This window comes from Diabrotica virgifera, chromosome 5 (genome assembly GCF_917563875.1).
Source record: "Diabrotica virgifera virgifera chromosome 5, PGI_DIABVI_V3a".
Classification (NCBI taxonomy): Eukaryota; Metazoa; Arthropoda; class Insecta; order Coleoptera; family Chrysomelidae; genus Diabrotica; species Diabrotica virgifera.
This window is the reverse complement of record NC_065447.1, coordinates 134,259,794-134,285,535: the sequence shown is the minus strand read 5'-3', so window position 1 is coordinate 134,285,535 and position 25,742 is coordinate 134,259,794. Positions and strand designations below refer to the sequence as shown.

At 34.3% G+C, this 25,742-nt stretch overlaps 1 protein-coding gene across 1 annotated transcript in view; it reads left to right on the top strand.

The window, feature by feature from the left end:
* The first annotated feature begins 231 nt into the window (after positions 1 to 231).
* Positions 232 to 25,742, top strand: part of LOC114344218 (uncharacterized) — a 346,622-nt gene continuing 321,111 nt past the window's right edge. Inside the window, exons 1-2 of the mRNA XM_028295066.2 lie at positions 232 to 409; positions 2,299 to 2,498. Of these exons, the coding sequence (XP_028150867.1) occupies positions 383 to 409; positions 2,299 to 2,498 (227 nt within the window). The 5' untranslated portion in view covers positions 232 to 382. The remainder of the gene's footprint in view (positions 410 to 2,298; positions 2,499 to 25,742) is intronic.

Here is a 25,742-nt window from a genome sequence, read left to right as displayed (position 1 = left end):
TAAAAGATTATGCATACTGCACGTTGTTGGTGAGATAAACACAAAAATCATTATTTGTGTTAATACACTTTTGAACAGGATGTGCGAAATGTACTTACGTCATTTTAAAAAAATACATACACACTCCCTTAATAAACTTGAATATATTTCGTCTAAATGTGCTTACAGATTAAGTTCTTATGACAATGTTGACAAAAACATTATAGTTGATTTGTTAGCTGACATATGAAACATTTTGTTTGTTTATCTATAATAAATAACAATTGTCGTCTTAAACGATACCACAAGTCTACAGTTAAATAGACATAAGCAGAACATGAAAATTATGTCCAAACGTGTGTAAAAACATCTAACACCAGGACATCTATTTTTTCATATAAAGATGTATACGATAAACGTCCTAGTAATCGTAAGTATATTTTACAACTAAAATTTTCTACAGGAAATTATTTATACCTGGTAATATGATATTGTACATATTTTTCTACATTTTTGAACTAAGTAAATCAGTTTAATACTTAAATCAGTCTTATAATAATAAAATTATTTTTCTTAATTTTAATACTTCGTATACATCATGTATACCTATTTTTTGTTAGTGTAATGTTTGCTGAAGTTTATTTTTTTCAGTCATATTTGAGTCAAGGGCTTGCGAATGATTTGTCTTCCTTTCTTTAGTTTATTTTCGTTTTAAAATATTTCTTCGCTTCTTCTTCTTCTTCTGCTTTTTTTTGTCATATCCTTTTGCCCTCTCAGGAGTCGGATGGAGATTTTAAAATACATTCTATACATTACATCTATATACATAGTTCTACTATATAAAAAAACATTCTATAAAACTATGATATTCTTGACCTGAAAACTTGATTTCTCTTTGGGTTATAGTTAAGTTTATGGGCTTAAAATGTTCAAGGCAATGCGAATTTTAAACTATATCCATTTAAACAAGCAATAACTGGACTTCGTAAGTCCTTGGTTTTCATACACAACGGGAACGTGACCGTAAGTAGAACTAGAAGTCGATGTTTGAACTCTTCGTGTAACTTTTCGTCGATTGATACACGATTTTAATAATTTTGAGTAATTTTTGCCAAACTTCCAGTCATAACCTTTTAACCAGAAATGACATAAAACCAGAACTAAATATTCGAGCTCGAGTTTCCAATACGCGATTATTGATATAATATATACTATTTCTACGACTATAATGTGACACTTCCGGTTACACCAAGTAATATATCGCTTGTACTATTTCGGTGACTTTAAAAAATAGTTTCAGCTGCAACTCTGCAGCCAGAAGTCAGAGGTTAAATTTCTCACTTTAAATACCATCATTAAGTTATAAGCTCTCACTCAACATCTCTTCATTCTATCAGTTCTAATAACGTTAGGCATTATATTCGCGGACAGGCAGACTAAAAGTATAGCTACATTAGCTAAAATATATCAATTATTGCGAGTCAAAATGAGACAGGAACTAAAATTCGAATTATTTATTCTCTGCGCCTTTTAAGATGGAAAAGTAAAGCTGAACAGAAAGGTGAAATAATCGACAAGAGAATCTATAATTGCATTCACGACCTGTCGTTCACTGTGATAATAATCTTTAGCAAACTAGTTCCTTTTATACCCACAAAAGTTAATAAAAATATAAACTAAAAGTAAAGGTGATTTAGACTTGATTATAGAATAAAGCGTATTATACGTGCTTATATGTATTTAAAATTCAACTTATTCTCATCAGAGCACCTGTGTAGAAGCACCAGTGTGCTTCGTATAAAAACAATAGACGCCCTATTCTCTAATCAGATCTGAATTATCTTTACTTTTAGTGTATCATTTATCTTTTTACTATATGAAGAGTGGATATATATAACGGGCCAAGTGACAAAAAATCATGATTTTTGTTTTTTTCATTATAATGGTCTATGCAACAATGCCGTTAACCTGTATTATGGGCCAAGTGAGAGTTGTATTGGAAACAGCTCTAAATAAATTCAACAGATAGCGTCCGCCGTTAAGTATAGTGTTCCGTTTTCTGATAAAAACTTTTTTTTCTCGATTGTGTATTTTTGTCACTTGGCCCGTTATATATCTCCACTCTTCATATTTTATGAAGTTTTTATACAAATATCATGAAATTGATACCGAAGAACTGTCACAAATTAACAACAAAAAATAAAATTTGTGATATTAGCAATGAAACATAATCCACCAAAAAATTTGGATTTTTATAAAATTTATATAGGTATAAAAGATATTGCTAACTTATTACATTCATATATTAACTTGTTACAGGTTTTCCTGTGTATCGGATTATGTCAGGGATATTTTAAAATAATAGCAGATGATGGGGATTTAACATGTAGACCTAGTGGTGTGGAATGTCTAACCGCATCTACTTTTACCACTTGTACGAATATTGGCAGCGTCACATCTTTACATGCAATCTTGCGTTGTCCTGATGGCTATCACTGTGATGATTCTACATCTATACCGTAAGTAAAATGTGTAATTTGTTTTTTGTTATAAATAAATAAATAAACGTATCAGACATATAAACATACATTAGAAATTATATTTCATAAAAACGTATTTAAAATTTTTTAAATAAAAGTTTATTAAGTTATTAAAGGGTAATAAAGGGTACCCAAGATAGGTAAAATGTCCTCACTCCCAGAATTGAATTTAATTTTTCATTTCATTCTTCATTTTTCTTTTCATTTTTTTACATTCTATGTATGTATGTGATTAAAAAATAAGACTCAGCTCAATTTCAACACTCCACTACACACTCACCCTTTGTCCCAACTTCCACAAACGTTACTTTTTGAATTTTATGTTTGTTAGGTGGGACGCAATCAATTTAAAAGTTTCAAATAATTCTCACGCATAATTGAGGTTTTTACAAAACATGTCTATTTTTTATAGACCGTAGGTTGAATGTAGGTATATAGGTAATACCAAAATGCATTTTTTCCAAGAAAGCGAAACTTTTTTTGGAGATGGCTGTAGGTCTAATTGTGTATTTTATCAAAAACTATATTTCTAATTTTTTCAGATTTTTCCTTGCATCACTTTTGAAATCCAAAGAATACTTTTTGGGGGTTTTTGGGGATTCCCCGATATTATAGACTTCATCAACCAAGGTTTGTTTTATTGGTTATATATAATTATTTGAAGTAATTGATTGAGTCTTTAGAGCATTCAAAAATGGAAGTTCAAATCCTTCAAAAATGCGCGTCTTTTTGAGGATTTCAACGTGTTTCGCCCAACTAAAGGACTCCGGTAATTCAAATTACATATTATATGTATATAGTTTATTAGGGTTGCAGTCAGAAGGTTGGCCAGGATGTTAAAGAAACACTCTTTTGACTTTTTGTCTAGCTTTCGGAATGGTTTTATTCCTTTTTCAAGACTCTGTAATATAGATAAAAAGAAATATGTAAATTTTTATAAAATATCACAATTCGTCAGTTCAACTTACTAGTCGTTGAGATTATTTAAAAGCGTTATGACCCTCAACAATACTAATGGCAAGTAGCCGAAACGTCTAAGCAAAATCAAGTGTTTTATTTATAACAGACCGCAAACCCACGAATTAAAAACCAACTATTTAAAAATTCACGGTCAGGAAATAAGCAATATATATATTTTATATTACTTAAAACTTTTTTGACTTTTTAAAAAATATTTTATTTTGAAAAATAGAAAAATTAAAGTTACATGTACTAAATCTAAATTATTACGAACAACAAATTAAAGCCGGCAGATGGTTTTACACAATTAGCAAAATGCTGAGGTTGTGAGAAAGCTTGGACGTCGTTGATTCCGCTGACATTGACATTGATACTGGATGCGTCGGTTCAGATGGCTGACACCTGATATCTACTGATGGGAAATAGGTAGGTACTTCATCATTAAGGCTAGTTGGTACAAAACGGATATAACAGCTCCCCTTGTTAGAAGGAAGTTGACGCGTGGCAGCAACTTTCAGACTGTTTGTTTGTTGGTATTCAGTTGGATCCTCTCCTCTTCGTCTATGGAGTCACTTAGGTGGATACTGGGTCTTCGTCTTGGAAGGATTTTCTTCCAATTCCTGGCGAAAGCTGTCTCTGGGTGTCTTGGTGGAAAAGGGGATGGTCATTGTCATTGGTATTGGCAATTCCTATCTTGAATCTTCTCTTGGATCTGCATTTACATAATATGTAAAGAACGACGAGAGTCACAATGACTGTTATCGTTAGGATTGTGAACCAGCTCATAAGTTTATTGACGAATGGTTCATTGATTAATTTGTCGAGTTCTTCAGAATACTGATTGAGTTTGTGATGGGCTATTTCGAGGTCTTCAGTGTTGATCTTGCTAAGGTTTAGTGGTTTTAAGTCGGGAAGATGAATCTTATCTGGGAAGTGATTGCAACAATTGAATGGTATTTGAACTGGATGACTTTTGTACGTAACATTGTCGTAAGCGTCGATCAATTTTTGTGAGTGTACTCTTGTACTTCCAATAAAGGCATCGCACGTGGGTTTTAGTTTGAGCACGTGGTTGGTATCGATGATTTCTGACTTGACTTCTCTGGATTCGCATTTGATAGTAATAGGCAGTGGGTCAGAAACTGTTATGAGCCAAAGGTTCATGCTGATCTTCTGAACGTTGTAGTCTTTAGCAAATACTACGGAAGTCTGGCATGTTCTGGGAAGGCGTTCTTGTCGCTTCAGGAGTTAGGCTTCGCATACGGCGTCGCTGTCAATTGGGTATGGAAGTATATTGTAACAGATTTTGGTTCTGGCTCGAAGAATTTTGCATGACTCAAGACTACTTATTGTAAGGTATAACAATGAATCATCATTTCGCGCAATATATTTATGTGTTGTTGTTAAAATTGAATGTAAACCTGTTCGATTATCCATTATTGGTATTGGATATAGACGATATAAAGTATATTGTTCTGCATCAGTTAAAGGAATATTTAAGACAAACACAATTCTTGTGTCTAATTGATAGGCCTGTAATTCGATAATATCGAGATATTGAGGGAGATTTGAAGTATAGATTGATAGGGGAAGATTATTTTTCTGTAATGATTGTGATATATGCCTAAGCGATTCAATTAAATCAAACGGGGTAATGATTGAACTATGTAATATTTTTAATCTAGCAAAAGTTATAGCATTTACTATATCATTTAACGAATCTTCGATAAATGAATAGCCTTCCATTAGCAATTCACAAAAGTTCAGCATATCGATTTGAGATTGATAGAATTTTAATTGGTCAGAGATATCCATTGAGTCTTATCATACCAGCCGACGAGTAAAGACGTTAAATTCTAATTAATATTCGCTTACAGTTTTTGCAAAAGTTAAAAACGCGTTTTGTGAATGTGTTATTCTAACGATAAACATTGGTAAGGTGACTTTATTTAAATACATATTATAGACAATTTCAAAAATAGGCCAGTATTTACTGGCCCCAAATAATTGATATTTTGGCATACAAAATATCAATTTTTACATCATGGCATCCTCATCTACGTCAACTAAACCTACTTCTACACCAGACCAACAATCTCTAGAACCTAAAAGCTACTCTTCCGTAACAAGACGACCAACCGCTAATGTTTTTCCATCAAGAAACTAAGCAATTGTGTTCGACGCAATTGACAACACCAAAATTGAAGATTACCTCCACAGTTTAAGCCAAATTATTCGACCAATAAATATTATTTTCTGTTCAAAGCTATCCAACAACAGAATGTGCATTTACTTAGCAAATGAAAAATTAGTGGACGACTTTATTACCAACCACGGAAAAATCAAAGTTTATCAACAACTCTTAAAAGCACGACGACTAATCACACCCAGCCAACGACTAGTACTCTCAGGCGTATGTCCATCTATTCCACACTCAATCTTAGAATCCGAATTGCAAGCACTTGGTGTTAACCTTTTGTCACCCTTATCATTTCTCCGTATAGGGACTTCCAGTCCTGAGTTCCAGCATATATTAAGCTTTAGGCGACAAACCTATATATCCCCTTTAACCAACCATACCTTACCCGATTCTTTTATTATAACCCACGAGGAGACATCATATAGAGTATGGATATCTTTAGACAACCAGACTTGTCATATATGCAAAAACACCAAGCATTCAGCAAAAGACTGTCCAACAAAGGCACCTGTATCAGGTGACACCACTTCAATTCCTCAAAATACAGAATCAGGTGAGAACTCTATTGAAAATAATTACAATCAGGCGACTAAAGAACTAACGAGTGGCATCCCACATAATAAAACCGAACTTAACGATCAAGTTGTACAAAATGAAACACTAAGCACAGAACTCCAAACTAACCTAATAGAAACAGATCCAATATCACAAAAACGCACAGTTTCTGAGCGTTCTCCAACTCCTTCATCAGAACACGCTTTTGAAGTACCAAAAAACAAAGAGAAAAAGACTAAATTAAGCCAAGGCAATAAACCAAAATAGACGTTAGAGGAAATGCTGAAACCTACAGAAGAATTATTTAGAGACCAAAATTCCAGTTATCCCTTAAACTATGATCAACTAATAGATTTCTTCGAAAATTGTACAGGCTCTTCCGACCCAATAAGCATTACAAAAATGTATACCAATGAAATTTCTGAAGTTACAGACCTACTGACAAAAATTTATCCTAAACTAATTGACCGAAAAATTAAAAGTACATGCACCCGAATAAGAAATAAAATTTTACGACAGATTGATCCGGACTTCCATACCGAACCAGAAAGCGACACCTCTACGGACACATATTAAAATATCAATATCATTCACTAGTTTAATTCAATGGAATCTGAATGGGTATTACACCCATTTAGAAATGTTGCAAATACTAATCTCAAAATACAGACCAATGATTCTATGTTTACAAGAAACTAATTTTAAAAACAAGACTGCACATAAACTAAAAAACTTTAATTGTTTCTTTAAAAATCGACAACATGCTAAAATCGCCAGTGGAGGAGTAGCCATATACATAAAGGACGACATTAATAGCACAGCAATACCACTAGAAACAAACATTGAGGCAATTGCAGTCAGAATCAAAGACGTAACTAGTTTTTCCGTATGTAACATATACATCCCCCCCAATCAAGAACTTAACCATAACGAAATATCGGATCTTTTAGAACAAATACCTACTCCACGATTAATTGTCGGGGACTTCAACGCACATAATCCTTTATGGGGTTCAAAAAAATTAACACATCTTGGTAGAAAAATAGAAGTACTTCTGGAAAAACTCAACCTAAATTTACTTAATGATGGACAAGATACCCGTTTCGACATAAGAACGGGCGAGGGTTCTGCTATCGACCTATCTATATGTGAACCATCAATAACGCATACACTTTCATGGGATGTATTACCAGAGCCATACGACAGCGACCATTATCCTATTTTAATCCATAACGAAGATGCATCTACAGCTATACCAGAAGCAAAATGGAACTTAAAAAATGCGGATTGGACGAAATTTCAAAATCATATCGAACGCAACTTGCATGCCATAAATGAAAATAGTAATGTGAACGAAGAAGTAGATTTCATTACAAAACTAATAATAGATTCAGCAGATCAAAATATTGGAAAAATTAACTTCAATAGTAAATTCCATCCAGTTCCTTGGTGGAATCATGAATGTCGACAAGTAATACAACAATCCAAAAAAGCGTTTAATAAATTCAAACGACAGAAAAATGAACAAAACTCTTTAGAATTTAAACGATTAAGAGCTATAGCCAGATTTACTATCAAAAAAGCTAAGCGCGAATCTTGGAAAACATACGTTTCAACAATTGACAGTTCTACTCCAATGACAACTGTATGGAAAAAAGTAAAAAGAATATCTGGTGCAAAATCACACAAGTCAATAAATCTGTTAGAGCAAAATAATATAATATATAAATCCCAAAAGGAAATATCAAATATACTGGCATTAGTTTATGAAAAAAATTCAAGCGACGCAAACTATTCACCAATTTTTTTAAGGAACAAAAGAAATGAGGAAAGATATACCATAGATTATGAAGATCAAAATAATAGCGAAATAAACTTTCCAATATCGATGGATGAATTAGAAGCGGTAATAAAAAACTGTAAGAACTCGTGCCCTGGATCAGATAATATACCCACTATTTTTCTAAAAAACCTCACCTACCCATCTAAAGAACACTTACTCAGCATTTTCAACTTAATCTTCTCGAAAAGTTTATTTCCAAAGTCGTGGAGAAATTCAATAATAATTCCTATTCCTAAGCAAAGTAAATCAAAATCAGATCCCGAAACATATAGGCCAATATCTCTTACTTGTAGTATGGGCAAAATGCTAGAGAAAATAATAAATAACAGACTAATGTGGTATCTGGAATCAAAAAAATTAATTATACCAGAACAGAGTGGCTTCAGAAAACATCGTTCTACTGTAGACAATCTTATTGACGTAGAATCGGAAATACATGAGGCTTTTGCAATTAAACAACATTGTATCGGAATATTTTTCGACATTCGTAAAGCCTACGATACAGTGTGGAAATTATCAATATTAAAAACTCTTAGCGAATGGAAAATTAGAGGTAATATACTCAAATATATATCAAACTTATTAGAAAATAGACAGTTTCAAGTCAGAGTAGATGGCGTATATTCCTCAACAAGAAATCAAGAAGATAGTACCACAGGGCTCGAACCTTAGCACAACGCTGTTTCTTATAGCTATGAACTCTATTACCGCAAAAATTAAACATCCTGTAAAAGCTAGGCTATATGCAGATGATTTGGTTATACTTTGTAAAGGAAAGAACCCAACAACCATCCATAACCATGTCCAAAAAGCCATAAATCATATTGAAGAATGGTCATCCACAAGTGGACTTCAGTTTAATACCCTTAAAACCAAAGCAGTGTGTTTTACGAAAAGTCACCAAATACAACTGAAGAACTTATACTTAAATGAAGCACAGGTTAAATATGTAGACGAAGTTAGATTTCTCGGTATGATATTTGATCAAAAACTAACTTGGAAAATACATTTAGAATATCTAAAAAAGACATGTCAGCCTGGAATAAATTTGTTACGATCACTTGCAAACAAAAAATGGGGCGCCGACTCGTCTACATTACTACATATCTACAAGGCCCTAGTACGTTCCAAACTTGACTACGGCTCAATCGTTTACAACTCCTCAAAAAAGACGTACTTAAAAACAATAGATGTGATTCAAAATACAGGTCTTCGAATTTCCTTAGGAGCACACCACACAAGTCCAATACAAACTCTATACTGGGAGACTGGAGAGATCCCACTCACGTTTAGAAGACAATATCTAAGTCTTTCTTATGCCGCTGCAGTATCCTCTAATCAAAATAACCCAGTTATACACAACGTATTTGCTGACCGCTTTAAAAGTTGTTTCCGAAACTCAAATAGAACTGATCACCCTTTTTATTACCGCATACAAACTTACTTATCAAAAATAGGTATTCATTTTCCAGACACCTACGATATTTCCGCAATCCAAACCCCTCCTCCTTGGACAATTCGCCTTCCCTATACTGATACCAGCTTATTGCGACTAAACAAATCAGAAACGCCTGCAAGTCAAATCAATCAAGAATTTCTTAAAATATTAAGCAAATATGGTAGCTGCTTCAAAGTTTACACCGATGCCTCCAAAAACGAAGACGGAACTGGCGCAGCAATCTACTCGTCAGATTACACAGCAGCTTATAAGTTACCTTCATATACAACAACGTTCTCCGCTGAACTGTTTGCTATTCTAAAAGCATTGGCTCTGATAGTTAACAAAAATAATAAGAGAAACATCATTATCACAGATTCTCTCAGCTCAGTATTGGCATTAAAACAACTCTATTCTGATCATCCACTACTACTTTTCATTAAAAAGGAACTGAAATATGCAGAAAATATGAATATTAAAGTTAATTTTATTTGGGTACCATCTCATACTGGAATCGAAGGTAACGAGGTTGTGGACAAAATAGCAAAGAATGCACCTAATAACCCAAACGCAGAAGAGAACATGAAAACCCTACACACCGACCTGAAAGCATATTTCAAAGTAAGTACTTTTAAAATATGGCAGGATACATGGAGGGACTCATCAACCAAGCTATACGAAGTTGACATTAACCACAATCAAATTCCACAATTCAAAAACAGAAGAGAGCAAGTAATCTTCAATCGTCTCCGGATTGGCCATACTCGATTAACCCATGACTACATACTCCAACGTGCCGATCAACCTGTGTGTGATTTGTGTAGAAGTGTCCTTACCGTAAAACATTGCTTATTGCAGTGTCCGAAGTATAAAGTGCAACGAAAAAAGTGCAACATACCACCAACATTAAATAGTGCACTCGGAAAAGACAGTGATACAAAAAGCATCTTCACATTCCTCAAAGACTGCAACCTCTTACCAAAAATATAGTATTTTACTTTACTTTGTATAGATTTAGAGCTTTTTATAATTTCCTATTGTTATGTTTAAAATCTATTTTTAAGTTATATTTTTTTTTTTTTTTTATTTAAAGTAAGCCGCATCAACCATATTGGTTATTAGCGGATGGATTTAGTGTATACAATAATGACTAAAAATTACATAATTATATGTGGTACAATATGTTACTGTCTCTTAAAAATTTCACAATATTTTCACTGGTACAGACACTAAAGATCTCCGTTATAACTGATGGTATGTTATAAGTTAGTCTTTCAGCACTATATTTGGGACACTCTGTTAATACATGTTTCACTGTTAACGGCACATCACAACTCGTACATTTTGGTTGAGGTTCCTTCTTCATTAGATATTCATGTGTAAGTTTGCTGTGTCCTAATCGAAGCCTGGTTAATACTACCTGAAAGAAACGGCTAGGAGTGTTGTTATTCCATCGTCCAAAATTTGGTTTTATTTCTTTCAACTTTGAAGATTTTTCTTCCCAAAATTTAGTCCAATTACATATAAGCTTTTGTTTGAAATACGGTTTGAGATCTTCTGCTAGTGGTTTCATTATCGGTCTGATATTTGGAGAATTTGCTATTTCTCGAGCGTTTTTATCAGCTAGTTCGTTTCCTTTAATGCCTATATGTGACGGTACCCACACGAAGACTAATGTTTTGTTCTTCAGCTGCTGCATCTTGTTTTTAATTAATTTAGCAATCGGGTTGCAGGTGTACATTTTTGATAGTATATGGAGGGAATTAATTGAGTCAGTAATAATAAGGAATTTTTCTGATTTGACTGTTTGTATATGGTTTAGAGCTCTGTATATTGCATACATTTCTCCAGTTATCACAGTGGATTCTGTGGGCAATTTGAAGCTTTTTATTGTGTCTCTTATAACAAATGACGATCCTACACCAGAAGTTGTTTTAGATGCATCTGTGTAAACTTGGATATATTCAGGGAAAGAAGAAAGTATTCTATTATAATTGCTTATAAATATTTGTGGATTGGTTTCGGATTTATGGTATGATAATAGTTGTAAATTTAAAGTAGGCAAAGGTATTAACCAGGGAGGTGCCGTGTTTACATTTGCTGAATGTGTTGAGGGAAAGTTAAAAATTTCAATAGAGTTTAAAATGTTTTTGATCCTTAATTGAAATGGTAAATGTGTCCTTATGTTGATATTAGATAACGATGACTGAATAAGAAAAGGGTTGTCAGGTTGTAATGATGATTGTTTTGAAACGTAAGATAAACTAAGTAATTTTCGTCGTTCATGTAATGATGGCTCTCCAAGTTCCCACTCGAGGCTTGCAACAGGAGTTGTTCTGTAAGCTCCAGATATTATGCGTAATGCATTGTTGTGTATAATGTCTAAGATTTTTAAATTTGACTTTGACGCTGAAGAATATGCAATACATCCGTAGTCCAATTTTGATCGGATTAGGCTTCTATACAACAGTAGTAATGTATCTCCGTCAGCACCCCATTGTTTGTTGGCTAAACATTTAAGAAGATTTATACCATTTTGACATGATATTGCCAATTGCTTAATATGTGATTTCCAACTTAAAGTTTCGTCGAATGTTAAACCTAAATATTTTATCTCTGTACATCGTTTCAATAACTTTGTGCCGAATTTTAAGGTAGGTATGTTAGTGTGAATAGGCTTTTTGGAAAAAATAATATATTGTGTCTTGTCAGCTGAAAAATTGAATCCACTCGTATTAGACCAACTATCAATTTTGTTTAGTTCTTCTTGTAAAAATTTGACCATGGAATTAATATTTTTTCCTTTGACGAACATTATCATGTCATCAGCATATAATCTAGCCTGTGCAGGTCTCTTGAGATTTTTTATAACATCATTCATTGCAATTAAAAAAAGTGTAGGGCTAATTACAGATCCTGGTGTTCCATTGTCCTGAGACTTAATAGTAGAATGTTCTCCATTACTTCGTACTGAAAATTTGCGTTGATGTAGAAAGTTATTCAAAAATGCTAACATGTTTCCTTGAATTCCCCAAGTCTGTAGCTTTTTTAATATTCTGTATCGCCATGCCAAATCAAATGCTTTGTTGATATCAAAGTCAACAGCTATGCATTTCTGTTTGTTACAGAAGGCTTCATTAATTTGACTTTCTAAATGTAAAACATTATCTGTAGTGGATCTTAAGGGACGAAATCCAGCTTGTTCCGGTATGAGTAAATTGTGATGTTCCAAATGCCACATAAGTCTATTATTTATTATTTTCTCTAGCAATTTGCAAGTAGAACATGTAAGTGATATTGGCCTATATCAGTGGTTCCCAACCTTTTATGTCTGGCGACCCACCTTCTGATGTTTTCTCATATTCGCGACCCATCCCTCACCCATGTTGATACGCTATTCTGTACTCTGTACGCCACTCAGCTACCGTAAGAGCCACGCCGCGACCCACCTGAAATCTGTCCGCGACCCACTAGTGGGTCGCGACCCACCGGTTGGGAAACGCTGGCCTATATGATTCTGCTGCTGTTGCCGGCTTATTAGGTTTTAGAATAGGGATGACAATAGCTTGTCTCCATAAGTCGGGAAATTTTTGTTTGCACCAGATTATGTTAAAAAGGTTCAATAGGAAGTCTAAAGCTTCGTTAGGTAACTGTTGTAGGAATATTGCGGGTATGTCATCTGGGCCTGGTGATGTGTTTTTTAACATTTGGACAGCTTCTAACAGTTCTGTTTTATTAATTGGAGTATTTATATCATCGTTACTAGCTACAACTTCTATTGGATTTGCTTCTTCTTCTTCCCGATAACGTAAAAAAATATTGTTGTAATTTTCATTTGTAGACTCTTGTCTGTATGTTTCAGCTAATTCTTCTACAATTTTTTTGTTTTCAATAATTAGGTTTCCATTTCGTTCTAGGTATTTTATTCCATTTTGTGTATTGACGCCAGCTATTTTCTTTACTTTTTTCCATGCGGATGACATGTTAGTATTCCTGTTAATACTTTGAACGTATTTTTTCCAAGACTCTTTTTTAGATCTGGTAGTAATTAATTTTGCATATGCCCTTTTTTTCCTTAGCTCTATCAAGTTCTCATTAGTTTTATGTCTTTTGAAAGTATTTAATGCTTTTTTACTTTGCTTTATTGCCAATTCACACTCTTCATTCCACCAGGGAACAACTTTGTTTTTTGCTATGTACTTTGTTTTTCCCATTGCAATTGTGGCGGCTTCAGTGATTAAGTTATTAAACAATTTTAAAGTTAAGTTTATGTCTTCTTCACTTCTAGGGATATTTGATATTTCTTCGGTAATTTTTGTTTTAAAGATGTTCCAGTTGGCTTGCTTAATTTTCCACTTTTGAAAAGGATTGGTTTTTGTTGTGGGGTTGGAAATTTTTGTTATTATTATTGGATAATGATCACTTCCATATAAATCGTCTACGGTTTGCCATGTATGATTTAGTAACGTCGATGGGTCAGAAATAGACAAGTCAATTGCTGAAAAATTTCCAGAAGCTGCGTCGAAACGAGTTTTAGCTCCATCGTTCATTATTGTTAAATTCAGGCTATTGATTATGTTTGCTAATAACTTTCCATTTTTAGTAGTTTTTTCGGAACCCCATAGGAGATTATGGCTATTAAAGTCACCAAGAATTAATTTTGGTGATGGAATTTGCATAATTAAGTCGGAAAGTTCATTTCCTTGGATATTATGGTTCGGGGGAATATAAATATTACATATGTTCATTTTTTGATTAGTAACTGTTGTTACTGTTACTGCTATTGCTTCTAAGTTTGTATTAATTGTGATTCTGTGTACTTGTAAATCGGTTTTAGTATATATTGCAACACCACCACTGGCATGATTTGTCTGTCTATTTTGATAGTAGACATTATATGACTTCAAGTCACACACATTGTTGTCTTTAAAATTAGTTTCTTGAAGACATATAATATCAGGAGAATATTTCCTAATTAAAACCTGAAATAAGGGTAGGCGGGTGTGAAAACTGTTTAAATTCCACTGTAAAATATTATTATACATGAATTATATTTTTATTTAAATAATTAGTTTTGAGATACATCACTGTCGAAGTCAGATGAAACAGAAAGTCGGAGCACTTCTTTAGTTAATTTTTTAGTTAGTCTAGTACATTTGATTTTCATTTTTCGATCTTCAGTCTGCGAATGTATTGCATTTATCATATCTATAAGAGATGGAATATTTTCGGTATAGTCTTTAGCAATGCTTAATGCATCACTACTACCGTGAGTATTCTCTAATAGGTCAGTGAATTGTTGACTATCGAGTGGGAACTTAGGATTGTGGTTGTCAATGAAATTGATTATGTTTTGGGGCAGTTCTCGAAATTCTAATGAGGGTTTGCCTTCCGACTTCAACTTTTTCTTTGGAGCTTTTGGGACAGGTTTTGTAAAGTAAGAGTTTGCTTCTGAGGAATTAGTAATATCTGGTGTATCTTCTGGACTAGATGTTGCATTTCGTTTAGAGGTCGTAGGATTAGTTATTGAAGTTGTTTGAACTTCAAAAGAAGTGGGTATGTCGTGATTAGGCTCATTGAGTATAGGAGTAATTGGTGTTTGTTCACATATCATTTCAAAGTTAGTAGTATTTGATATAGACTCACTTGAATTATTGCTGTCTGAGGGATTGTCTAGAGAGGAACTTTGTTGTTGTGATTTAGTATATGGAGTAGGAGCTTGGAGTTGGAGGCTGGCACATCGTGATGCCAAATGACCTGGTAGTTTGCACTTATAACATAATGTATCTGTTGTAAGATATATGTGATATGTTAAGTCATCATGATAAATTTCTAATACTTCGGGAATTTGGAAATTATCTTCTGGAGGAGATATGTACACCTGCCTTCGAAAACTAAGTATGTGACTATACGCTGGATCAGGTGCTCCAATTCGTAAGAATGTGATAGGTGACATTAGCTGTAATCCAATAGTTTTTAACTTGGTTTCCAATAAATTATGTGGAATTGTGGGACTTACGTTGGATAGAACAAGTCTTTGTGATGGGGTAACTAGCTTTCTTACTGGTATTACTGTGTTATTAATTTTAATAGAATTATGTTCTTTTAAAAATTTGTCTACCACTGATTTACTTGATAAGTATACACAAACACGGTTGTTTGAAATCTTGGATGAAAATATAATGTTTTTTGGATCTACAATTGGTCCGAGTTCTAATAAGTAATCTTGTAGTTTGAGGCCCTCTATTGCAGAAAAGATAATTCCCTGTTCTTTGCTTGGATAAGTTATTGGTGAATGTGTCAATGCTGTAGAATATTTTTTAGTGTTTGGTGAGTTATCAGTATCAATAATACCATTGCTGTTATTATTATTCATTTTGGTCGTTTTCGATTTTTCGGTTTCATTAATTTGGCTGAGTACGGACCTGTTTTATTTAAAAGTTGACGAACAACCAGATTTTGATAATTGCTCTTTTTATTCTAACCAAATTGTTAGGTTAGTCAGAACAATGGTCAGTTTATTATCATGCAATCAAACAAAATGAGAGTTTTCTTTACTCACGTATGTTTTCCTGCACTTAAATAATCACTATTATCACTTTAGTAGTAATTTTAACTTGTTAATTAACGATTTTTACTAATATTATTTCAGAGCTGTTTATAAAACCAGTTGCTGGTAACACGATCAGGTCTGGAATATCAAGTTATAATTTTGTAACACAATCCATACACGCTAATAACCCTGCGTGGTTGATGCGTAATGTAAGGAAAAAAAAAAGAGATATCCATTATTGATTCTCGAATTTCTTTAATATCATTGTTGAATGTTTTCTCATCTATTTGTAATTTTTGGATGGTCGCGCTGAAACTCTTAATCACGGAGGTGGTAACCGATATTTGATTTTTTAATAGGTTTTCGATTTGATACTCATCGCGGGTTATCTTATTTATACATTCATTGAAATATTCACCGTCAGAAGAATCTAAGTTTCCGGTTATTGATTTCCATATCGAACCTATACCGTTAATAAGCCCACGTTTTTCTCGGAAAGCGTATTGTTTCGTATCAGCCATTATTTCTGTATATTTAAGATTGACGGAACTAGATATTTGTTTGAGGAGACTTATGTGAGTTTGGACTTCAGATTTGAATGCCAGCATTCGAGGTACATTTTCTTCAATAGTATCTAATAAATTGTCTAAGATTCTGTCATTTTTGTCGATAACATCTCTGATTGGTTGCATGTCTTTGTATACCAGGAGGGTCCATTTGTCGTTTGAAATTTTGAGATTGGTTTCTTCATGAAAGAAGACTCCAACGGTGTTGTTGATTGGGGTTAACGTATACTGGGGGTAGATGACTGGAATCAGTCCGAGGAATCTGAAAGAAAATTACTCATGATAGGGTTTCAATCTATCAAAATTCACTTTCATTGTTCTATTTGTTCGTGTATTCAACAAAGTAGCAGAATTTACGTGGATTTCTTGTATTTCGAAAGGGCCATTAAATTTATTTTGGGATTTGTCTTTAATCTGTGATTTTTTGACGTAAACTTTATCACCTATTTTATATTCTGGAGGGTTTGATGACACGTGCTGATCGAATCTCTCTTTAGCTTTTTCTTTTTGTCTTTCGATCTTGGCTCGTACCACTTTATAAAAATATTGCATACGATTACTTAAGTCCCTAACGTATTTTGATATAAGGGCTTTTTCATTGTAAAGTATTTCGGGTGGTCTAAAAGAAGTATGTCCAAAAATCAATTCGTAAGGTGTAAATCCATGGGTTTTATTTTTAGTGTTATTATAACAAATAACTGCATAAGGCAGAACATTGAACGGATGTTCATCGGGATTTTCAGCCTGATTGGTTCTAATCATTTCACTTAGGGTTGCGTGAAATCTTTCGATAGAACCGTTAGATTGTGGGTGGCCTACACTTGAGAAAGTTAATTTTATGTCGTATAATTCACAAAGATCTTTCATTAAAGTATTGTCGAATTCACGTCCATAGTCACAGTGTATGCGTAATGGAGTGCCATAGTGTTGGAAAAAGACAATAAGATTATTGACAATTGATTTAGCTGTTTTGTGTTCAAGAGGATACGCTTGGGTAAATTTAGTGAGCTCGTCTCTGATAGTTAGAGCGTAATTTCTAGTAGGGTATTCGAAAAGATCTATGTTAACTCTTTCGAATGGTGTTTTAGGTGTTTCGGTAATGACTAACGGGTTGCTTAAGTTCTTCCTACATATCTTCACCTTTTGACAGATTTCACAATTTTTTATAAAATTTTCTACATCCTTTGTGATGCCTTGCCAATTATACTTTTCTTTTATTCTTCGTATGGTCTCATTTATTCCCCGATGGAGATTGCTTTTACCACGGTGATAGTGATCCAATATTGGGGGTATTTCGTCTTGTTCTGGGGTTTTAATGACATCTTGACATATTCTGATTTTTATTTCTTTATCGGCAAAGATAAACGAAAATATTTCTAAAATTGGTAATTCGAGCTGATTTTCGACGTAATAGATTTGCAATAGGTCAAATTTACCTTGGTCTGCATAAACGATATAGAATAAGTGTTGTACTACCGTTTCGGGATCAAAAGGAAGGGGAATGATAAAATATTTCCGATTTTTGACAGTTTTACTAGTAAGTATGTTCAGTTTTGATAGGTTAAAATCTATTTCATTTTCATCAAAAATGTCGTCTAAAATTTTGTGATGCATTTCTTCCATTTTATTTTGCCTAAGGAAGGTAATGATGTTTTTATGCGATTTATCTAGTAGTTGATCGTTAGGTATTTCGATTTTAGAATAATCAATGAGTGATTTAGTTTTATACAGGTCGACAAATCTATTGAAATGTTCGGTGATCTCTTCTTCATTGACTTCGTTTGGTTCTTCGTCAGATTCCGTATCATTCGAAGCTAATATTGATATTTTCTTATGGAAATTCGCGCATTCTTTGAAGTGATTGATTTTTATTCGAGAAAGGGCGTCCGCATTTTTGTTGGTTTTTCCCGGTTTATGAATGATTTTATAATTGTACTCCTCAAGCTTGAGGCGCCATCTATATTCCGTTCGCAATTTGTTAAGAGCACGAAATGAGGGTCAATGCCATAAAACGGCCGTAAGTGTCGTAAAATCATAGGCGGAGGTTCCTGAGGTATTTATTAATGTGTTTAAAATCAAAATGTTTATCAATATTCTATTTTGAATAAAATAACGTTTTTAATAATTATTTACTTAGCAAAAAAAAAATTAAAACGTTCAACGCTAATGTTTGATAATTTAACCGTTACAAATTTTGTAAATAAGATTATCTTTAGAGATCTCTTTGTATATTTCAATACTAAACCTTCAATGTACATTATTTAATGTTAAGACGTGACTTATGAAGAAACTTAAAATTTTGACTTCTGTACAAGTACAATAATATGCAATACCTTTGGAATTCATACCTGAAGCTGAAGAAAGGTATAGAGATACCGTCTTTGGCGCTTTGGCCTCGCCTCTTAGTTTATATTCGAAACTTGAATTGAAAGGGTGTTATTAGGAACGAAAACAATTTTTTTGTTTAGTACGTTTTTGACCGCATTTAATCGAATATTAATTTCTTTTGCGAATTTTGTGCAGTGCGTGAGTAGTGTTTTTGAAGTTATACTTCTTTACGATCGTGAGTGAAATTTTTTAATTCCCTGGCGCAGGCGCATACAGACAGTATGTAGTTCGTTGCTAATCTTTCAAGATAGGTATGTATATATCAGCGCAAATAAGTCATTAAAAGAATATATTAGTGTTTTTAGTAAATGTATTATTTATACATTTTTATACTTCACTTGATCTATTTGTCACCGTGTTGTGTAATTATATCCGAGACGTTACTGGTTACTTACAAGGGGCTCGATAGCTTGGTTAGTAGAGCATTGAACCAGAGATCGAGAGGTCCCGGATGATTCATATTTTTTTTTAATTTTAGGTTGTTTTTATAAAAAAATTTTGAAAGTGGTAGGTAAGAAAGTTAGTTTAATACTTAAATAAAATACAACTAACCTGTTAAGTATATTATTTATTTCGTTGAAATTATATAATACGTACGTACAAAGTACACACACATTCTTTTTTCCATATTCCTACAAACATATACTTACCTTTCGTTCGTGCTTGTTTTTGTTATTGCTTGCGATGGCTTCATCATCATCAACGTCATCAAGTTTTACACCGGTGCTATTGCGTACAGTCAGTAAGTCTGTCTATTCACCAAGAGAGAAGACTATTGTTCTGAACGTTCACGATGCTCTGGTTTTTCAGAATCCCACAAACACTGTTCGGAACATAATCGAGAGTTGTGCCAACACGACGCTCGTAGCAGCGTTAACAATATATAGGTTCCTATCAGAAAGAAAAAAACAAGGTATAACTAACCTAAACACAAATGAACACTTGAAGAGGGGAAAAGCCTGTTGAAATTAATGAATTTGCCAAAAATATTATTCGAAGGAAAATTCACGGATTTTTTTTCAAAAAGGAAATACCCAACCTTAACAAAATTTTACAAGAAGTTAAAGACGATCCTGATTTGCCTAATATCGGACGAACCAAACTGTGGGAAGTTTTAAAAGAATTAAATTTCCGGTGGGAGAAATCAGACAGAAAATCAGTTTTGATTGACCGCGAAGAGATAATATGTTGGAGAAGACATTATTTAAGATCCATACGAAAATTCCGGGCTGAAGGAAGGCCAATCTACTATCAGGACGAAACTTGGGTAAATGCAGGTCATACTCTAACAAAAATTTGGTCAGATAAAAATATATTAAGCTCCAGGCAAGCGTTTATAGAAGGTTGGTCTACTAGTATTTCCCCACCCTCTGGTAAAGATAGTAGATTAATAATTTCTCACCTTGGCAGTGAAAAAGGATTTCTTAGGGACGGTTTGTTGGAATTTCAATCCAAAAGCACAAAAGATTATCACGAGGAGATGACAGCTGATGTTTTCGAAGAGTATTTTGAGCAGATGATTGAACATATACCACCAAATTCAATTATAGTATTAGACAATGCACCTTATCATTCAAGACTAGTAGAAAGACTTCCAACGACTGCGTGGAAGAAACAAGATGTCCTTGACTGCCTGAGGAATAAGTCTCTGACTTACGAAGATGGAATGGTTAAAGCGGAACTTTTAAAAATTGCCCGGCAACACAAATCTAAGTACAAGAAATATGTAGTTGACAAAATGGCGGAAAGGCGAAACATCACAGTCCTTAGACTTCCACCCTACCACTGTGAAATAAATCCAATTAAACTCATTTGGGCCCAAAATGAAAGGTTATGTGGCTAGAAAAAATACATCATATAAAATACAAGCTGTGCGTGAATTGTTATATGAGTCTTTAGGACATATTACAGAACAAAACTGGCGAGATGCAGTAAGACATGTAATGGAAGAAGAACAAAAAATGTGGGATCTTGACAACATAATTGATGCGACTGTAGAGATACAACCGATAATTATTAACCTGCAAGACGACTCGGATTCCGAAGATGATCCTGTTTATTTTGAATTTGAATAGTTTTGTAATCGTAATTTAGTTTAGTCTTATAGTCGAAAAAAAAAAGTGAGTTACCTGGAAAGTTTTCCGGGAGTTTTAAAAATTGGTTATTTTGTGGATTTTATGCTCTTTTTGAATTTCAACTTTGCTACGTCGTATCTCCGCCGCTCGCGCCGCCATATTGAAAATGTGGCGCCAAATAACAGTTTTTTTGGGAATACATCCTTTCCGACGCATTTTACGAAAAAATCATTTATGCACAAAATGAAACTAGAAAAAATGTCCTACTAAATTTCGGTCTGCGATATCTCGATCGATGCTTAGGACGAAGTCGTTCCTGGTATATCAGGAACTGCAAAACGAAGGAGATTGCTCTAAATTTGTAAATTAATAAATACATCATATGTGGATTAGGCCTACAGGGGAAACCACAATAAAAAAAACGCGCCGCTTACTCTACCAATGAGTTTTTTTTTCAAAACTTCTATTGAAATATATTTTGCAGCGCTCGTACGCCAAATACGATTAATTTTATGAAAAAATTAAAATTATGTAAATTGTGGGAAATTTTTTCTAGTTTAATTTTTTACATAAATGTTTTTTCGTAAAATGCGTCAAAAAGAAGATATTCCCAAAACACTGTTATTAGGCGCCATTTTTTAAACATGGCGGCGGAGATACAAGGTAGCAAGGATACAAGGTAGCATACAAGGTACCGAAATCTCCCGGAAAACTTTCCAGGTAAAACTACCAAATGATTGGACTAATTTGTATAATTTAAAAATAGGTATTAATTAAATAAATGTACATATGTTTTACAAATTGCAAGTAACTTTTTATTTTTGAATTGTTTATTTTTGAATAAAATATAGAAATTTTATTAAAACAAAAATACAATTTACCTACGTAGTTACCGTTTAAAAAATATATTTATTTAGTTTAAATAAAAAATGTTTTAATTATATACTCTACGGCCCTGGTCAATCATCTGCACCCAAAATATACCTACATAATCCGATTTAACTTTTACAGGTCTATTGTATTCCTTCAGATACAAGGTGGGTTAGTCGAAAACATCTTAAACTGCCAGTTTTAGGTTGGATTCCGTTATTATAAATAATTTTGCCTACCCTCTCTGTATTTAAGCCCACTAATGAGGGTTAAACTTGTACGTGCCTGTACTGAGCTCTTAAGAAATTGCGGACAGATAGTAGCTAGTCTGCTGCCAGGGTCTTTTATAGAAAATAACCAGGTGAGTGGACGGTGATCAGTTGCTAGGGTGAATTTTCTTCCGAACAGATAGGGTCGGAAATGTTTTACAGCCCATACGATAGCAAGGAGTTCTCGCTCAATTGTCGAATATCGTGTTTCAGCACCACACAGGGTACGTGAAGCGTATGCTATAGGCAGATCTTTGCCAATGGGGCCTTGGGATAAAATAGCGCCGACGGCGAATGCATTGGCGTCTGTTGTGAGAACAAATGGTTCCTCAAAATTTGGATAAATTAGAATCGGGTCAGAAATTGAAGCGTTTTTCAAATCTTCAAAAGCTTGCCTACAATCTGGGTCAAAATTGAAGGCAACGTCTTTTTGAAGTAGTCTAGTGAGAGGTTTGGAGAGTTTGGCAAAATTAGGGATAAAACGACGATAATAACCGGCTAGGCCTAAGGAAGATTTTATGTCTTTGGGTGTTTTCGGCTCAGGAAATCGTTGGATACAATCAACTTTTGAAGGGTTAGGCTACGGCTCCACGGGCTGGAAATTGACGCTAGCAGTAGCCGCAAAACGAACTTAAGGTTCCGCAGAACGGAATAGGAATAGCCGAACTGTACCGACTACAGGACTTGTGCGTAGTCGGTACAGTTCGGCTATTCCTATTCCGTTCTGCGGAACCTTAAGTTCGTTTTGCGGCTACTGCTAGCGTCAATTTCCAGCCCGTGGAGCCGTAGCCTTAGGCTTGACGCCATCTTGGGTAATGAGATGTCCGAGGTACGCTACCTCTTTTCTGAGAAATTCACATTTATCAGGCTGGATTTTAAGATTAGCGTTTCGAAGACGTTTGAAGACTTCAGTAAGACGGAAAATGTGGTCGTGAATGGTAGGAGAGTATACTATGATGTCGTCCATGTAGACAAGACATCGCTCGTTTAAAATACCTAGGAGAATGTTGTCCATGACACGCTGGAATGTGGACGGTCCATTTTTGAGTCCAAAAGGCATACGAGTAAATTCATAATGTCCGTTTTCCACGGAGAAAGCTGTTTTAGGAATGTCTTTGGGATCGATTTCGATCTGGTGAAAACCAGAGGCCAGATCTAGAGTTGTGAAATATTGACATTTTCCAAGTTGGTCTAAGAGATCGGAGATATTAGGAAGAGGATATTTATCGTCAATGGTACATTCATTGAGTTTGCGATAGTCTATTACTACTCGCCATTTTTGTTCTCCAGAGGCGTCCATCTTTTTTGGGACGACTCAAACAGGACTTGACCAGGGCGACGTGCTTTGTCGGATGATTCCTTCGTTGACCATCTTATTCACTTGAGATTTTACTTCCTCTTTATGGACCTGATGATATCTGTATGATTTCGTAAAAATGGGTTTGGCATTATTGGTTTCAATTTGATGTTTGATCTCACTGGTAAAGGTGAGGTTGTCTCCCTCTAAGTAAAATATATCTTCGTATGTTAAGCAGAGATTTGTAATTAGTTCTTGTTCTTCCTCATTAAGATGTTCTATTCGAAGTTGAGATTTGATGTTGTTAGTTCGGTTGATTTTATCAGGGCAATAATTTATAGAGTCATCGTTTGACTGGTAATTTAGGACAGGGTGGTTCGAGTAGGGTTCAATTTGGATATCGCAAAAATCGATGATTTTGGGCATTGCGTTTGCGTTTACTACGGATGTCAGAAATTCACCTTTTTCATTTACGTGTACTAACGCGTTGGGTATGTGGACTTTATCTTTTTCTTTTCTATATAAAATTGCATCCGTATTCGACAGATGACACGTTAATTTTAATATTTGCTCGGTTCTGGGATCTATTTTAATTTGATTTTGTATTTGTTTAGGGGAATAATTGTTATGGGAACCAGTTTCTACTTTGTAGAGAGGTAATGTTTTAAAATTCGTGATTAATGTTTTGTTCTTGATGTCTATTGAACATTCGTAATGTTCAAAAAAATCGAGGCCTAAGATTCCATCAAAATCAATATCTAGATCATAAATGAATACCTTATGGGGGTTTCCCATTTGGAACGGGACTAAAGTTGATTCGGTGATCAGAAGTTTTTGGTCTGTGATACCTTGTATGGTAACATTTTCGGGAAAACGCGGTTTGAAATTTTTCGCTGTATTTTCTTTAAAGATAGAGATACCAGCACCGGTATCGATAAGTAATTTAAATTTGTTTGATGCGTCCGTTATATAATAAAGATTTTTGGAGTATACAGCATGAGATCTACAGAATTCCTGATCTGGAAAATTCAGAGACGGGTTCTTGTCGTCCAAATTTAGAGTTTGGATCTGATTTTCTATTTGAGACAAAGGTTCGCTCATTGAAATGGCATTGTCTGGTGGGTGGTTTTGATTTGGAACTGTGAGAAAATCCTGATAGTCTTGGCTATCAATTAAATCGATCGATTCATCGAATGAATTGTAATAATCAGGAGATGGATAATTATTATTATCGGAGAAATCTTCGTAATAATAGTTTTCAATTGGAGCTGGGGTATAATCATGAACATAGTCAGGTTCGTAGTTAACGAAATGAGCTCTCTGTCTATCGTTCGAAAAATTTGGGTTCTTATGAATTACAGAAGGGCGTATTTGTGGGTTATTTTGATTGAACTGAGGTCTTTGTTGGTCGTTAGGTCTAGTATTTTGATAGGTATTATTCGGGCTGAAGTTTTGCCTCTGAAAACCATTATTTTGGGCATTATTGAAGTTTTGATAGCTGCTGAAATTTCGAGTATCGTTAAAATTCTGGGAATTATTTTGGGAATTTTGTCTAGAGCGACATTCGTTATTTGAGTGGCCAATGCGTCCACAAAAGGTGCATCTAGGTGGTTGAAAGTTTGGTCTTCTAATGGCTTGATTATTTTGATTGTTTCTTGGAGGATTGGGGCGATTGGTTTTCTGTATTTCGAAATAAGATAATTGTATCTCTCGTCTGATGCAGACCTGAGCTTGAAGAAGGTCTTTCGGATTACTAGCACGAACAATATGTGCAATTTTTGGATCTAGGCCGGTCAATAAGGTATTGAGCGCCATTGATTCGATTAGTATGATTTGGGCTTGTTTCCCTTCAGGAGTGAGGCCAGATTTCTGGATATTGGCATGCATTTTTGCATTAAGGACTTGGACACGATTGAGAAATGTAAGAGCCGATTCATTTGGAAGTTGTTTGACTCTGTATAGATCTTGTATGAGAGAAGATAGGTCTCTAGTGTCTCCAAAGTGGGAATTCAGAAGTTGTTTGATTTCAAGATACGATAATGGATTTCTAGAGCTTATGAGCTGCGCTGCTCTTCCGCGAAGTTTATTTTTTATGTGAATTACTAATAGTTGTTTTTGATCACGCGTAGACATATTATAGGCATAATCACAGGCATTTAGAAAAGTTTGTAAACATATTTGATCGCCTTCAAATTCGGGTACGATCGAA